Source organism: Nyctibius grandis, chromosome 6 (assembly GCF_013368605.1).
Source record: "Nyctibius grandis isolate bNycGra1 chromosome 6, bNycGra1.pri, whole genome shotgun sequence".
Classification (NCBI taxonomy): Eukaryota; Metazoa; Chordata; class Aves; order Nyctibiiformes; family Nyctibiidae; genus Nyctibius; species Nyctibius grandis.
Genome location: NC_090663.1, coordinates 59,317,374 through 59,334,686, shown reverse-complemented (window position 1 = coordinate 59,334,686; position 17,313 = coordinate 59,317,374). Strand labels below are relative to the sequence as shown.

Sequence of the window (17,313 nt, the reverse complement as noted above, 5' to 3'; positions counted from 1 at the left end):
GAGCAGGTTTACTGGGAGGACTTGTGACCCCGTGGGGGACCCACGCTGCAGCAGACTGTTCCTGAAGGACTGCACCCTGTGGAAGGGCCCCACACTGGAGCAGTTCATGAAGAACTGCAGCCCGTGGGAAGGACTCATGTTGGAGAAGTTCGTGAAGAACTGTCTCCCATGGGAGGGACCCCATGCTGGAGCAGGGGAAGACTGTGAGGAGTCCTTCCCCTGAGTAGGAAGGACCAGCAGAGACAACATGTGATGAATTGAGCGCAACCCCCATTCCCTGTCCCCCTGTGCTGCTGGTGGGGAGGAGGTGGAGAAATCTAAAATAAAGCTATGCCCTGGAAGAAGGGAGGGGTAGAGGGGAAGAAGTGTTTTAAGATTTAGTTTTTATTTTCTCATTATCCTACTCTGATTTGATTGGTAATAAATTAAACAAATTTCCCCGAGTCTGTTTTGCCCATGATGGTAATTAGTGAGTGATCTCTCCCTGTCCTTATCTCGACCCATGAGCCTTTTGTTATAATTTCTCTCCCCTGTCCAGCTGAGGAGGGGAGTGATACAGAGGCTTTGGTGGGCACCTGGTGTCCAGCCAGGGTCAACCCACCACACCTGAGCTGGGTAATTTGACAGAAATGACAGGATTTCAGCCCTGTTCTGTGGTTCCATGTTAATGGCGACTTTCAGCGCTCTTCCTCTGCTGTGCCACTCATCTGTTTGCAAAAAGGTCCCTGTATGCTGATTGAAATGGCAGAGGTAGCTGAGACAAGATCATCCTGTCAAAAACGTCTCCACATTGTTGAGAGGTAACGAAATAGCTCCTGGCACAATGTACAGTCCCGGCTTCACAGCCACTATGATGCAGCCTTCTCCTGTGAAGTAACAAGGTGCTATAGGGGGTGAGACTTCATCTTTCCTTTGCAAGTTTGAGGCTCAAATCCTGCAAAAGTGTTTTGTGTAAAGAATTTGCTTCCCTTGGGTATGGCAGAGTTATTCTACATGAGGACTGCTTGCAGTGTGCTCAAATGGGTTGGCTTAGGGTGGGGCATTTCATGTGAGGACTGAAGGGGTGAAGCATACTGATTAGAAGGCCACATCCAGTGCCCTAGCATCTAGAAACAACTTGGCAACATGTTTGGGACACTACACATTTGACATAGCCCTTCCTTTTACAAACACCTTCCTAGCATAGCTTCCGTCCAAAGTTAGGTGAGCTTCTCTGAGGCAATTCTGTCTTTGCTGTTGTGTTCTCCAGTTACGACTGAAATGTCAGAAGATATTAAAAATAGTCATCAGAGTTGGGATATTTGATGAAGTGTCTTTTGTTATTTTCTTTTTTATTTTTTTACTTCGAGTCTTCTTACATCAAGAATTTATGCTAGCAAGGCTCATCTCCGTCTTCTGTGAAGCAGTTTCCTTGCCAACCTGTAGTACCTTCTGGTAATGACACCAAGGACTAGAATTGGTTAATGGCTTCAAGAACAATTAAGCAGCTCTGTTGTGGTGGGTTTTATTGCCCCCAGCTGTTATTTGAGAAAGATGCTCCTGCCAACATGTTATGTGGAGAGGAGTCAGTGATCTTGAGTAAATATGACCATTTTTACCACAACTGACTGCCAAGTCTGTTGAGAATGGTTATTTCTGGGTCACAGGTGTTATTGCCTCTTCTCGAGTGGCCTGTTTTTCACACTGCCACCTGAGATATCTGTTGAAGGAACTCCTTTCTGTTTTCCCTCTAAATTTTGTATATGTGGGCTTTGCTAGGAATGACCCTCTTGTCTGCTCATGATTTGGTTTATAGGTGCTGTTACTCTAAGATGATTTTATGCAACAGCACCTTTGTTTTGATGGACTGTTTCTTTATGCAGTATTGACTAGCTTGCCCAGTGGAACTCTCAACTTTCCAGGAAGCAACATACCTTGTTCTTGAGTGACATTAATTTAATTATGTCTTTAAACAAATACAGCTGCGAGCACTTTGAATTACACTGCAAGAACTTCTTGGCCATGGGGAAAAATTAATGCTAAATTTCTACAGGAGTCCTCATAGTTTCTTATTATTTTATATTGTAGATTTATTTTCCAGATTTTAATTTTCAACACATTCACCATCCAGCGAGTAGATTTAGTAAAAAACAGTCCTCAAATACATCATGTCTTAAAATGGCAGGTGAAAGCTTGACCTTTTAGAAAGGGGTTGCTAGTTCCAGTGATGTTTCAGAGTCAGGAGTAGCTTCCAGGTAGGCTTTATATCGTGTGTGCCTACTCTAATGACAGTAGCTAATGTAAAATGAAACCTGATCATTTTTGTTAGAAACCATGAGAACATGAGTTCCACTTTTCTGCTGAAAAAACTTTGGTTTGAGTCTCATGATGCCATATAAATAGTTAGATTTTTTTTTTTTTTACCAGGTAGAGATGTATTTTCCTGTCTAAAATTCAAGTGGACAAAAAACTAATAAGAACTTGCACAATTTATGAATGCTATAGTACATATAGTACACATTTTTATATTGAAAAGAAATTTAGTCTTCTAAATAACTCACCCTTGTGTATGCTACTCCTAAAAAATACCTGCTAAGAAAAAAATGTGTAGGTTAAAAAAAGATCCTGGTGATCCAATGTGTTTGAATGGTGAATCTGTCACCAGGTAACTTGTGCGTGGAGATGAAAGCATCGTCCACGTGCTGCCTGAGGAAATCTGTGGAGGGGGATGCTTGTCACGTGAGAACTCGATGTTCTGCGTGGCTGAGCGTTTTTGGCAGCGCCCTTTCCCTTTCCTGCCGCTTTGGTGAGCTCTGCGCTGCTGTGGATGTCAGTGACTCATCCTCTTGTCCCTGTCTGTCACCTGAAGAAAGTAGTGTTCCTGAAAAAAAAAATTCATCGTTCCTTCCCTTTTGGCTCATAGTAACCCTGTAAGCCAGAAATTTGTAGGCAACTGTACAGGAACATGCTCAGGATTATGTAGTGTTAAACCATTAGGTCAGAAAGCTGATCTTTGGCTGCTGCTTTATATACTGGACTGTAGCTTTGGTCACACGTGGCATGGTACAGAAATGCAGAACTCTCATTAAATAGTAAATACTCCAGTATGGATGTTGTTGTTGTTCAGTGGGAATGCCCAAGAATATGCCATGTGTTGAACTGCATTGTAAAATGGGGGTAGATTTTCAAAGTCAGCCTGCAAAAAGTGTTAGATAGCTATTAAAAATGTTCCTGGCTTTCAAAAATATAGTTTTGTTGGAGTTTCTGAGGTGACAGGAAAATTTCATGTATGCCAAGTCTGAAGGTTATGAAATAAGTAGATGTAAAAAAAATAAAGCTGAAGAGTGACCTGACTTTTTTTCGGCATGGGTAGAGTGTCAACCCGTTTAATAACTTGTGCGCTAGCCACTGCTATAGTGCAAATATTTCTCAAAATGAAGAATTGCAAATTGCCATTAGACAAATGCAATGCATTGGGTTATTGAGATGGTGATAGTTATTGGTGTGTTTTCCCTACAAATAAAGAGGAAAGCATTTATTTTTCATAAAAGTATGGTGTGCTATAGACATAACTTATGCTGTATGTCTGTATGTAACTATATGAAATTACAGGACAAGCATTACAGAGGGAGATAATTTGCAAAGAACTTGAATATTGATGAAGGATAGTTTTTTCTTATGGGCAGCCTCCTCTGAGAGTATTAATTTAGTGTACAGCTTCATTTTAAAATGAATAATATATAAGCAAAATAATGCTTGCTTTGCCACATGCTTGTATTTTATTTATGTGTGCACGCATGGTCCACTCTAATTAAGCACAGCTCTTTATGGTTTATTTATTTGTTCTAGAGAGGCTGCTTAATATTTGAGAGGAACAGTAACGATGTGTCTGACCTTTTCAGTGGCTGTGTTAATGGTAAGATGGGTTTTGCAGGAGCCTGCAAGAACAGTAAAATAGCAGGTTGATCTTTTTCTCCATTTGCTGGAACGTGCTCCAGAGACCTGAAAGCACAAGGAAAAATAAAAAGTGGTCAAAGAGTATTTTCTTGTGTTTTCAGATCTCAGGAGGATGCTACTGATGGGCTGAGCTAAAGGATTACAAACTTTGTTTCTTTGCTTTCTGTTGTGGTCTGCGTTTTATTACCAAACCACCAGGGCAGTATTTCACATGATGAATAGTTGCTTGAGTGTTGTTTTAGTTTTTTTTTTTTAATGCCAATACAAAGAAATAAATGTAAATGGAGGTGGAGACCAGTCCAGGTTTTAAGTTTTACAGAGTATGGATAAGCGTGCGTGACTTTCTTGTGTGGTGGTCTTATAGTGGGATTTGTCACTAGACTTCCTAAAAATACATGTGGTATGTACACGCAAATTTCATTGCCTCTCTCTTTTTTTATGGCCTTTGCTTAATACAGATTCCCATCTTTTTTTACAAAAATGTCCCCTGAGCCTGTGCTGTGATGAGGAGCTCGGTGCTGGCAGTTCGACCCACCGCTCCTTCCTCCTCCTACCTCTCTCTGGTGTGCTCCTCTCCCTCTTCCATGCTCTTTCCCCACTCTGTGTGCTTTGTGCACAGCTGCTGTCTGAGGTAGCTCTTGGTTTTATTTCCGATAAAAGCAAAACCACTTGTTATTTGTTGCAAGCGCTAATAGCATAGGTTTAAAAAAAGCAGAAAAAGAAAGCAGGTATAGAGAAGCTGATGGATACCTGTGTATTCAGATGGTAACATTGCTATACATGAAGCAATGGAAATTAACTGTTCGTTATATTTATAAAAGGATTTTGGTTGATCCAGGCATTTGTGGGTGATACCAGTAAAGAACAATGTTTAACTGACTTCCGCATGAACGTGACCGTTTCTTACGTTGTTCTTCTGTGGAAGCTCTGTGTATGTGTACGTACAAAATTAATATTCTCATAAGGGAAGATGCAATTTGTGGTCTATTCAGTCGCTCATGTTTTTGTTAATTAATCATTAATCATCTGCTATTGGAACAGTATCTTTTTTCTTTAATTAGCCACTGGTACATGTTTGTTAGAAATCTGCCTGCAGAGCTCTCACAGTGCTGCAGTACTGTATGCCGTATTTTCCTCTTAATCAGTAGGTGACATTTCATAGCGCTTGCTTGCTTGTCTGTTTTGCTCTATCTTTATAAATGTAAAAATCTCCTTTCAGCATACACACTACATATATTGTAGTGACCTCAGTGTGGTAGTATGCTGCATAGGTTTTTACACCATGATACCTGTGGGGAAGAACAGAAGCAGTTGTCTTGCAAAGGAGTGCAAGCTGATAGTATGTACTTCTTCCACCCAAACTGATTGGAGATAAGTAACAACTTTTCCCTGTCCTCCTTCCTCCACGCGGGAAATGCAGGATAATTAGGACTAGCTAGCCTTCTGGGTTCTGGTTTTTGTGTGGTTTTTGTTTGATTGGGTTTTGTTTTTTTGGGGGTTTTTTTGGTGGTGTGTTTTTTTAGTTTTTACAGAAGGAGGATGGAGGCTGAGTTCTCATTCACCTTCCTTTTTCTTGCAATGATTCTTTTTGTGTTGCATAATGAATTGTTTATAGCTCATGTATTGCTTTTGAGGGTCTGCTGCAGATATATGTGAAAGATTGACGAAGCATATAACCTCATTTTTGTGAGTGTCATGGGACAGGCTTAACTGCAGTAGCTGCAAAAACAGAGTGAGGTTTTGGACTTCAATAGCCTGTCTCTTATTGTAGAAGTACTGTTCAAACATTAACTAATTTAAATCAGTCTAGGAGTTCTTCTCAATTGAGTGAGAAGATGATCATGGATTCATGGCTTTCCAGAGCTGAGGGCTGTATTTTAACTTCATTGTTGGTTGTAGGTGTCTTCCGGAGAATCCTGGCAGTGTCAGGGATGTCATAAGCTTTCACCTTCTTCCCCTTTTGTCCTACGTTTAAGTCTGACAGCAGTCAGGCTTCAGCGTATTGCAAAGACCCACATTCATTAGTACTCACCAGACTATTTCAGTGAATGGACTGCTGGAGCTGGGGCAGCAAGAAGGAAAAAAAAAAACCTGAGCCAAAAAAAGGGCATTTTCTGAAGATGTTTGTGTTTAAAATATCAGTGGAAAATAACTGCCCAAAGTGAAATTGTTTATTATCTGCTCTGTTACTTCTGGTAGTGTAAGTGAAGAGCTCTTGGCTTGGGCTTCAAATGATGTGTGTGATTTGTGGGCTGTTTCTGAAGTACACTGATTGTGAAATGAGAAGAAAACTGAAGCACAGATACATGGATCCGCTGTGTTAGGGTTTCGTGTCTCATGATGTGGCAGAGCTGCCAGTAAGACGCTCTGTGGGAGACGAGGCCCTTTGGCAGGGATGGGGTTGCACTGTGGATGCAGACAGCTGAGAACAGCCCTGCGACCACCTCCTCTCCCTGCTCGGAGCTCCTAAATAACCTGACCCTCCTGCAGCTGTGGCAGGGATTAGTATAATTACCCAGTGGCTGGCGAGGCAGGCAGTGCCTAATGCCACTCCGAAAGAACTGCAAGGGAAAGGGGGTTAAGCTGGGATAACGCTCTGGCCTCATCCTGGCAGCTGACAGCATCACCTCTGAGCCTTCTTGCTCCAGCTGGCTCCAGGAGAGCGAGAGTGGGAGCAGCTGAAGTTTGCTGTACGCCGCAGACCTTACGTGACAGCAGTACACAGCTTGCTAGTCGCTGCCATGCTGCTAGGGCAACCCACCTATTTATTCATTTATTTCCAACTTCAGTCTGATACATCCTCTGTCCTGCCCTCGCTGGAGTGGTCTGTTTGGCGCTCAGGCACGCTTTGATGGGCTTCGAATGTATCTTGCATAGCTATTACTTATACAGGGAAGACATCTTCCATCCCCCTGCCCCAAGTCGTTAGAGAGAGGTCTGTCTTGGATTTTAGCATTTTAATTGGTGTGTATCTATGTATGCTCACGCGTGGAAATTAAATACTGCACTTGTTTGTGCATTTTATGCTCTTAATGGAAGGGAGCATTATATCAGTATTCTCTAGTGCTACTAGTGCAGTTTAAGCACCATTCCCTTCTTTCCCTGATATTCCCATTCCTTTTTGGGGGCTTGTTTGAATGTATCTACCTGTAAATATGGCCTAAATCATCCTCTCATTTTTTTTGTAAGGATGAATTAGTTGTTCTTGCATGCATGAATAGTGTAGCCTGCAGAATACACGTGCTTTAATGGTATCTTTGATAATCTATGTGCAATTTAAACCACAAATTATAAGAGGCAGTAGAAAATTCATGTTAACACTGTTTTGCAGCAGAGATGTATTTTGAAATGTGTCATTATAAGTAATAGAGGCTTTGCTGTAAAAAGTGACCAGATATTTTTATTTTTTTTCCACTCAGCTGTTCCGTTTCCTCCAAGTCACCGTCTCACAGCTAAGGAAGTGTTTGATAATGATGGGAAACCTCGTGTGGATATCTTAAAGGCACACCTTATGAAAGAAGGGAGACTGGAAGAGAGCGTTGCTTTGAGAATAATAACGGAGGGAGCTTCAATTCTCCGCCAGGAAAAAAATTTGCTGGACATTGATGCACCAGTCACAGGTTAGTATGCAGTTATGATGATGGAGGGGATGGTTGCTGGTTTGGGACATGTTAAGTAATTCATTAGTGGATGTGGCTTCCTAAGGAGCTGAAAGGCAGCTTGAAAATCATTTGTTCCCTCCAATACTCAGTTGTCTCTTTGTCTGCTACTAGGATAAGGGAGGCCATCAAGCAGCTTGTAAATTAGAGGAAAGGATCACGTCTGCTGAGCCCTTTCTGTTTCTAAGGCAGAGAACATTTTTAGTCTTTAGGAGAAGATTAGAAGAACTTTCTTAAACTTGAAAAGTTATCTGGCCTTTTGCACCAGGTATTAATTCCATTATTTTATAGATGTCATTTACCATAGTAGCACTGTTCAGACGTACAGACAGCATTGGGCTCTGAAGGAACAATGGTGTCAGAGTAAATGGAAATTTTAATTAAAAGCTAAGGAAAATAATGAGTGCAGAAAAAAAAAAAGAAAAAAAATTAGCAGAATTCCAGTTTGTGTTGCCTGGGGGATTAATGATTTGTGCTGGTTGCAGAACTCATCCTGCCCTTGACTATCAAACACTACCACCCACTCATTAATCCTCAGGAAATGCCTTATACTTTGAATTTCCTTCTCTAATTGTCTGCTGCCTCTGACTGCATTCTGAACATATGAATGCATTTGCTTGCTCTAATGTGCCTCCTCCCCTGTTTTGTTGCTGTTATCTGATATGGATGCATTTTTGGCAAGAAATCGATCTGTGGCATAGAAAGTTAGCTGTGGGGCAAAAGATAACTAATTCCAGCCAGCTTAAACTATGAAATCAAACTATAAAACTTGGTTTAAGAAGGCCGGTCCTTTTGTCACTTTTGTTTCTGGAGAGCCCTAACAAGAGTAAAAGAAGTAGGTTCATCTGCTGCAGAAGAAGGGATACCTGTCTTTATTATAAGTACTGATAGCATTCACCAAAAGCTACATACAAGTAGCAAAACCTTCATTTCCAGGAAACCTTCTCTGAAACTGAAGAGCCATAGTGTCTGGACTAGAACGATGCACAAGTTATTAAAGCTTGTAATTTTAAAAATTACATCCGAATAGAGGATTGTAGCTTGAACTGGAGAGGTAATGTGTATCATCTTATATGTAATAATTAGCTTGTCATGCTGACATACAATTCTGATGGAAAAGACGTCAATCATGTTGCAGCTCATGGATGAATAAAGGAAATAGGATGAATAAAAGGAACCCCCGCATAGACTGAGAATAAAGTTCTATAGACATTTTCTTTGACACTTCAGGATAAATAGAAGAAGCCGTAGAGGTGCAATACCGCTGTCCATAACTGAGTAGCAGACATGCAGAAATTCTACATTTCTGTGGATTTTTTTTTATTTGAGTGTGATATTTTTTTTTTTTTTTTTTTTTTTTTTAATAAATCCATTGAGAAATGTAGACTGGAGGAGGACGGGTCTGGTGTGTTGTGTCCCGACTGATTTCCATAAGTCCCTGTTTAATGTTTTCTCTCTATTTTTATTTTTTCTCTTAAAAAATTATTTCTTAAATGCTTTTGAAGGTATCTGAATTGTTCTGAATTATATTTTGGAGATTAATCTCCTGAAGGTTACCGCATTGTATAACACTGGTATAATTTAAGTCTTTGATTCTTTTTTCAGTTGAGCCTACATCTTGCTTTGTTCCTGCTTTTGAAATTATTCTCACGCAGTGATTGTGATACACTTCAGCATTCTTCAGGGTGGCTGGTAGCTACTCTCTTTTAAGCTAGCGTAGGAAAGCTGGGCTCATAATGCTTGTTAGCAGGGTAGCTGAGAAGTGCTAATGTTCTGTATGAACAAACATGAAAGCTGGAGTTATGAAAGTGATCATCAAAAGAAGGAAAAAAATAAATTGTGAGGGGGAGGCTGGGAAAGCTTGTGAGGCATGTTGTTGCGGGCCTGACAATTTTCTTTGTATAAGTTGCATGACAGCAGGTGACTGGATAAAAAGAATATCAACTGACCAATGGTGTGGTGGAAGTGCAAGGTATACAGGCAATCAAGATACAAATATGGAGTAGAGGAAAGCTTTTTTTCAAACGTGGGAGAACAAACAAAACCACTGATAAGGTGGAAGATAAAATAAATTTTAGATTTTAGACAGGGCAAGCAGTCTTGTTAAAGAGTGACAGTCATAAATCATTAGTATGGGATCCTTTTGTGGAAAGTGCATTCATCTTTCAGAAACATATCCCTGTAGCTGGTTAATGAGATGGTGATAAAAAGAAGAGAGATAGAAGAGCGTAACGGTTGAAGTAAGAGCACTGTGGATTAGTACAGTGATATACTTGGTATACGTTAAAGAACATGAAAAGTTTTCTCTTAAACCCTTGTGCAGCCTTGTGCAGCCATCTCTGTTTGAAATTTCTCTTTTGTTTATTTTAAGGGATGAGATAATTGTCCTCAGACAAAATATCAGAGTTCTGTTTATAAGCAAAGTCATGTGAAATAAAGTGGGTACACAGAAGACCTGGATTTGAGGGAGAAGATGATTTGTATAACGGGGGGGGGAGGCATGTGAAGAGCCTTTATGTGGAATGCACAATCCGTTAATTTGCATTTACGTATAAAACTTACTGTGTCTGTGGTTAGCTGGAAGCACCAATGCGATTGACGTTTTGATTTCAAATTTGGCAAGGTTATAAGCCTTTTGAAGTGTTGCTGGTGAATTTATTTGTGACCTTAGCTCAAATTCTCCTTTGCTACATACATACATACAGGCATGCATAGTTTGCTACCGTTCTGGCTTACAACCAAGGTGAACTATTCCTGCAGTTATTACACAGGGCTGCTGTTCTCTGGGTATGAATCTGAACAGAGCCTAAACTAAGAAGGGACTCCAAGTTCTCTGCTATCAGGACTCTTCTTTCATCTGGGAAGTGTTGAGGCAACTTTGTCTTGACTTGTGAATGTGAGTTGGGAAGGATGGGGAGAATTGCGTCCAAAAAAGTGAGTGTATTGAGGGGAAGGCTGAAAGTAGGGATGAACTCTTTGAGTGGATGGTCGCACTCAAAGAGTTACTGTCAACGACTCAATGTCCAAGTGGATACCAGTGATGAGTGGTGTTCCTCAGGGGTCGGTATTGGGACCGGTCCTGTTTAACGTCTTTGTTGGCGACATGGACAGTGGGATTGAGTGCGCCCTCAGCAAGTTTGCCGACGACACCAAGCTGTGCGGTGTGGTCGACACGCTGGAGGGAAGGGTTGCCATGCAGAGGGACCTTGACAGGCTTGAGAGCTGGGCCTGTGCAAACTGCATGAAGTTCAACAAGGCCAAGTGCAAGGTCCTGCATGTGGGTCGGGGCAATCCCAAGCACAAATACAGGCTGGGCGGAGAATGCATTGAGAGCAGCCCTGAGGAAAAGGACTTGGGGGTGATGGTTGACAAGAAGCTCAACATGAGCCAGCAATGTGCACTTGCAGCCCAGAAGGCCAACCACATCCTGGGCTGCATCAAAAGCAGCATGGCCAGCAGGTTGAGGGAGGTGGTTCTGCCCCTTTACTCCGCTCTCGTGAGACCCCACCTGGAGTACTGCGTTCAGCTCTGGGGCCCCTCACATAAGAAGGACATGGAGCTGTTGGAGCGAGTCCAGAGGAGGGCCATGAAGATGATGAGAGGGCTGGAGCACGTCTCCTATGAAGACAGGCTGAGAGAGTTGGGGCTCTTCAGCCTGGAGAAGAGAAGGCTCCAGGGAGATCTTCTAGCAGCCTTCCAGTACCTGAAGGGGGCCTATAGGAAAGCGTGAGAGGGGCTTTTTACAAGGGCATGTAGTGATAGGATGAGGGGGAACAGTTTTAAACTGAAAGAGGGGAGATTTAGATTAGATATTAGGAAGAAATTCTTTCCTGTGAGGGTGGTGAGACACTGGCACAGGTTGCCCAGAGAAGTCGTGGCTGCCCCTTCCCTGGCAGTATTTAAGGCCAGGTTGGATGGGGCTTTGAGGAACCTGATCTAGTGGGAGGTGTCACTGCCTGTGGCAGGGGGATTGGAACTAGATGATCTTTAAGGTCCCTTCCAACCCAAACCATTCTATGATCCTATAAAAGTGGTGACAGGGGCTGGTCAACAGATGACAAGGAGGTGGTTGAGACTGGCCACTTGACTTGAAGACAAGAATATGTGATAGAGGTGAAAAGCTTGGGAGACAAGGAAATGGCCAAGAGGCTGAGTCAGAGGTTGACAGAGGATGGCTGGGCAGACACAGTAGGAAGATGAGCAAGAGGTTTACAGGGTATTGGGACTAGCTGGGCAAGGCACCCAGTCTTGGGAGGTGAAGGGGTACACAGTGGAGTGGGCCTTGCTGCAGAATGACAGCTATGGTAGAAGCAGTTACCAGTACAGACCTGTTTCATGACTGGCAGCAGTGAGGGGCTGGCACAAGGGTTGTGGAGTCTTCTGGGTTTCCAGTGTGGGGAAGAAGCGAGCCAGGCACCCTGGGCTACCAGGTTGCTTTCCAGTTGCCTGAAGCACCATGGGGAATGTTCATGCCAGCCTTCACCCACCAGGGAATGGGCAGATGGTAAGGGGGCAGGGAGCTACCGTCCACAGATGGATTGTTCCCGACTTCTTCATCTATACCCTCTTCTCTTGGAGGCATGTGGTCTTCATCTTAAGCTTGTGAGTTTAATGAGGTTGATCTACCACTAGACTGCAGCTGTTCAGAGGAAAGATGTCCCTATGGCAGCCTTTCCAGTCCTGTTTTATGTTCATAACAGTGTAATGACACATGGAGAAATTGGCTCATTTTTAATTGTATTTTTGTAGAAGGCTAAGGAAGTATATCTCTGAACCTTCCTGATGGCAATATTTACTGAAGTCACACTCCAAACAACAGTTGGGAATGCCAGATTTCGAATTGCCTGGGTAGCTTTATGTGGCCTTATTATACAGGTTCATTACCACACAGAGCGATTCTGGGCAAGTGACATGCGCTACCCTTTGCAAGATGACTGACTAATTACCTGCTTGTTTTTATCGGCCCTCACTTCCAGATCTAAAAATCTGCCGTTCTTAAATACTGAACACTCCTAACTGCATGCCAAGCATGTGTCCCTTTGACTTCAGTGCATGGGTAGCTTTCTCTGTGTGTGAGTATACGTGTATACCTCTGTATATTATAGAATTATCTATAAAATGATAAATTCTTTGGGGTTTTGAATGTGTTATGTCAGAAAAACAAATTTAGGTAAAGCCTTCGATGGCAATGTTGCCTTGCTTGGCTCCCAGTCTGTAAAATGGACCCTTTAGCTCACCCGTGTTTTGAAGACAGTAGTTCACCTGTCTTTTGAAGTGATAACATACTGCTATACTGAGTGGTGTTGAAAGTACGTGAGCAAGCCAATCATGCTGTCTTCAGAGTAAGGTTCCTAGCAGTTTTGTAACTAAAGCATATTTCACACAAGTGAAGAGAACACAACTTGAAAGCTGCTCATTGCATGAATATGGTTCATTCTGTCCACTGCATGGAAAAGAGCAGGAAGTGACTACAGAATTAAGGAATTTGTAGCATAATGCATATGCAAGAGAGGTTGTACTTGAAACCTTAATTCCCTTACGTCCTAAATATGGAGTTCTTTTTTTGCCAACATTTGTGGTGTTCACTTTAATTACTAGGTGTATGGTTTATCAGCATTAATGGACCTCAGTTCCCGGTCCTTTTCAAAGCAACCAAACCCGCACTTTTGGAACATGAGAAACTGTTGTTTTCCAACATCTGCAAAAATTACCAGCTACAAGAGGTTAAATAGCATTATTAATCTGGAGGGACTGGGATTAAAATACAAGAACCCAAAGGTCACATTGCTGTTGAAATCAAATTCTGCAAAGTAGCTGATGACAACAGCCAATTCCAGCTTTGAAGCTTGATCTAAGTTTGAAGTTGGCTCTGTTTTGAGCAGAGCAGGTTGAGCTAGATGACCTTCCCACCTTAATTTTTCTGTGATTGTAATTTAAGGAGGTATAAATTAAATACTTAATTACAAGGGAGACCTAGAACTCTAAGTGGTATGTTTGTCTAATATCTATCATTGTGTGTCTTTGCTTGTTGTACCTTTTGGATTATTTTTCTTGAGGATATTGTTAGATTTACAGATGCTGAATGAAAATAGCATATCTCTTGCACATATGACTGCACAAGTGACTAAGCTTGTAAGAGATGTGTGTTGGTGTTTTTAAGGTAAGTCTCTTTTCCCTGTTGATATCTGTTTTAAAAGTAATTAACATGTACTCAGTTTCTTCTTGTAACATTTGACATCTCTCATTTTGTGTACTCAGTGTGCACTCCTTTTGGTTAGTCTCTGCCCTCATTAACTTATTACTCATTAACTCATAAAGTCATTAACAAGAGTTTCCTCTAGTAAACTAAGAACTCAAAAACCTAAGTCATATGCGTCTTGATAAACCTGTGCTTTTTTTCATGTGGTACTTTTAGGGTTGTGATCAACAGTGCTGAATCTAGTTGGAGGACTGTAGCTAGTGGTATTCCCCAGGAGTCAGTACTGGGTCCAGTCTTGTTCAACTTGTTTGTCAATGACCTGGACAAAGGGACAAAGTGTACACTCAGCAAGTTTGCTGATGACACAAAACTGGGAGGAGTGGTCAATACACTAGAAGGCTGTGCTGCCATTTAGCAAGACCTGGTCAGGCTAGAGAGTTGGGCGGAGAGGAACCTAATGAAATTCAGCAAAGGCCAGTGTAGGGTCCTGCACTTAGGGAGGAATAACCCCATGCACCAGTACAGGTTGGGGGCTGACCTGTTGGAAAGCAACTCTGCAGAGAAGGACCTGGGAGTTCCAGTGGACAACAACTTGAGCATGAGCCAACAGTGTGCCCTTGTGACCAAGGCAGCCAATGGTATCCTGGGGTGCATTAGGAAGAGTGTGGCCAGCAGGCCGAGGCAGGTTATTCTCCCCCTTTACACAGCCCTAGTGAGGCCACACCGGGAGTACTGTGTCCAGTTCTGGGCTCCCCAGTTCAAGAAAGATAAGGAACTACTGGAGAGAGTCCAGCGGAAGGCTGTGAAGATGATTAGGGGACTGGAGCATCTCTCATGAGGAAACACTGAGAGAGCTGGGTCTGTTGAGCCTGGAGAAGAGAAGACAGGGAGGGGATCTTATCAATGCTTACAAATACCTTAAGGGTATTTGTCAAGAGCATGGAGACAGTCTCTTCTTAGTGGTGCCCAGTGACAGGACAAGGGGCAACGGGCACAAGCTGAAACACAGGAAGTTCCATCTGAATATGAAGAAAAACTACTTTGGGGGTGACAGAGCACTGGAACAGGCTGCCCAGGGAGGTTGTGGAGTCTGCTTCTCTGGAGATATTCAAAACTCACCTGGACGTAACCCTGTACAACGTGCTGTAGGGGAACCTGCTTTAGCAGGGGGTTGGACTAGATGATCTCCAGAGGTCCCATCCAACCCTAACCTTTCTGTGACTCTATATGTAACATATAAACATTACTGAGGCAGCTGCCTGTGAACAGATGTTCTCAATTCTGTTTGTGTGGGTGCCACCACCAGCAGTGGCAATGACAACAGTTTCTGGCCTGATGACAATAACCAGGCCATGTGCAGGCACGGGAGGCAGCATCTGTCAGTTCCTCATTTAGAAAAAAAAGGACAATAGGTAAAACAAGCATATAGTCTTGTTCTAAACCTTCTCGTGCTTCATTGAGAAAGCCCTGACTCTGTGCTGTCCTGTGTTCAAAGCTCCCTGAAATGCCAGGTGCGTGCAGCTTGATATGTGAAGATAGGAGAGCACTGGATGAAGACAGAATAAAAGCTTATTGTTGCAGTGTAGAAAGTGTCTCAGTCTCTGCGGGTCTTTTCCTTGGCCTTATTGTTTTCCACTACTAGTCCTGTTTTTTGCAGCCTCCGGCATTTACAGATGTGGTAGAAGCAAGGAAACCATTGCTGCTTGCAGAGCCTTCCTTGCTATTCCCTTTGCATCACTTAATGTAAGGTAGGGTGCGTATGTATTTCCAATAGGTATGTAAGTACTAATCTTGTGCATACTGAGGGGAAATACATCCACTTGCAGTTTCATGGTAGTGTCTTTGGGTAAAAAAATCCATTGGCTTGGTTGAATGTCGCAGCGGTATGAAAATGTAACTTTAATACTTGAATTACTTGTAGTGTTTGTATTGTAGTGAGCATGCTGAGCGTTTTTGCAACTTGAACTCTAAATTGGTGGGAAGGGAGAGGTTGTAGGTATCTGGGGTAGCCTGTGTGGGAACAACTGTGGCAACTCTGGTGAGCTTTGGAAACCTTTGGTGCATTATAGGTCCATAAAAACTATGGAGGGAAAGCCCTTTCCTGCCAGCATGTGCCTTTGTGATCTTTGACACTTCCAGATATTATCCGGGTACATTATTCCATGGGATGGTAGGGTCTCCTGGGCCTGAACGTTTCCTCATGTTCCACACAGATTTTTTCCTTTGCCCAATTTCCGTTCATTTGGTAGCATAAAATAATATTATGCTAGTGCAAGTTAAAACTTTGTAAACGTCAAGAATTTCTAGTGAAAGTGATCAATGCTAAGGTAAGCTAATAAAAGTATTTATAGCCACATTGTAGTAAAAAGGCAATAATATTTGGAATTGCATTGAACGGTAGCACATGTGTAAATGATCTGATGCAACTGGAGAGTCGAACTAAAGTAGTTCTTTCTGATTTTTACCTTTGAAGCAGTTTGAATTCCAGCATGGAAAATAAACAAGATTGCTTATTAGGGGCCTACAAGTCCTGGAAGATCTATCCATATTAGCACAACATCAAAGTTTGTCTGAAATTAACATTTCAGAAAAGCAATTTTAGTTAAAAAGTCTCTATTTCACACTTAAGTAATTTAATTTATACTCTAAACCTAACGTACCATGATTACTGTTGAGGAAACTATTGAATTTCCAGGACACATTATAACTAAAATATTTACTTGTGTGTTGTGAAAAAAGCATTTACATGATCAAATTGTAAAACTCCATGCTGAGTGGCTGGTGTCTTCACATTCCCAAGTCTAAAATCTTTAATGTTAGTTTGAAGTCTAGGTGCCTGCAGCTCCTGAGGGTAAGTGTTAAACAGAAGAATTATTCTTTTCTCTCCTTTGCCATAATGCATTCATTAAAGTTATCTTTAAAAATCATCTCTAATATTGTTTGGGACGCAAAGCGCAAGTAAGCGATGGGGTCTGCCCTCCGAACAGGGCGCTGGTTTGTGTATGACATTTTTTTCTGTATCCCAGCCAAGTAGTGGTGTCTTTCAGTTGTGAGTAACTTCTTGAGCTTCTTTAACTGTGTTGCTAGTCATTCTGAAAACATGCTGGGTTTTTGTCCATTCTAGCCTTAAAATGCATGGAGTCCTGAATACTCCTGGTGTAACTACATCGGATTGAGTTTCTGTGTTATACTGGTATACATTCCCTGTGTGGACCAGTAACACCTGAGAACTGGACTCATTTCAGCAAATTATTCTCACTCTCAGAATAAATTGCCTGCAGTTAATTCTCCTTCGTCACAGGAAAATTAACTTTGGTAGTAGTGAGGTAAATGTTAGTTTGAAATAAACTTTGACTTGTTTCTTTCTTAATATCAATTCGGGATCTCTTATGCATAAATACTATGACATTTCAACAGAACAGGTTGAAACCATTGAAGAGAAGGAAAGGACAAGTATCAACAGCACCATCTACTCTTGCATCCTTGAAAACAAATGATAGTCCAATTGTTTTTACATGC

General features: G+C 42.0%; 1 protein-coding gene across 6 annotated transcripts in view; it reads left to right on the top strand.

Annotated features, from left to right (window-relative positions):
* PPP3CA (protein phosphatase 3 catalytic subunit alpha) overlaps window positions 1–17,313 on the top strand; it is a 214,033-nt gene that overhangs the window by 79,158 nt on the left and 117,562 nt on the right. For all 6 annotated transcript variants that reach the window (XM_068402805.1, XM_068402807.1, XM_068402806.1 and 3 more), the window contains exon 2: window positions 7,356–7,556. In XM_068402805.1, the coding sequence (XP_068258906.1) occupies window positions 7,356–7,556 (201 nt within the window). The remainder of the gene's footprint in view (window positions 1–7,355; window positions 7,557–17,313) is intronic.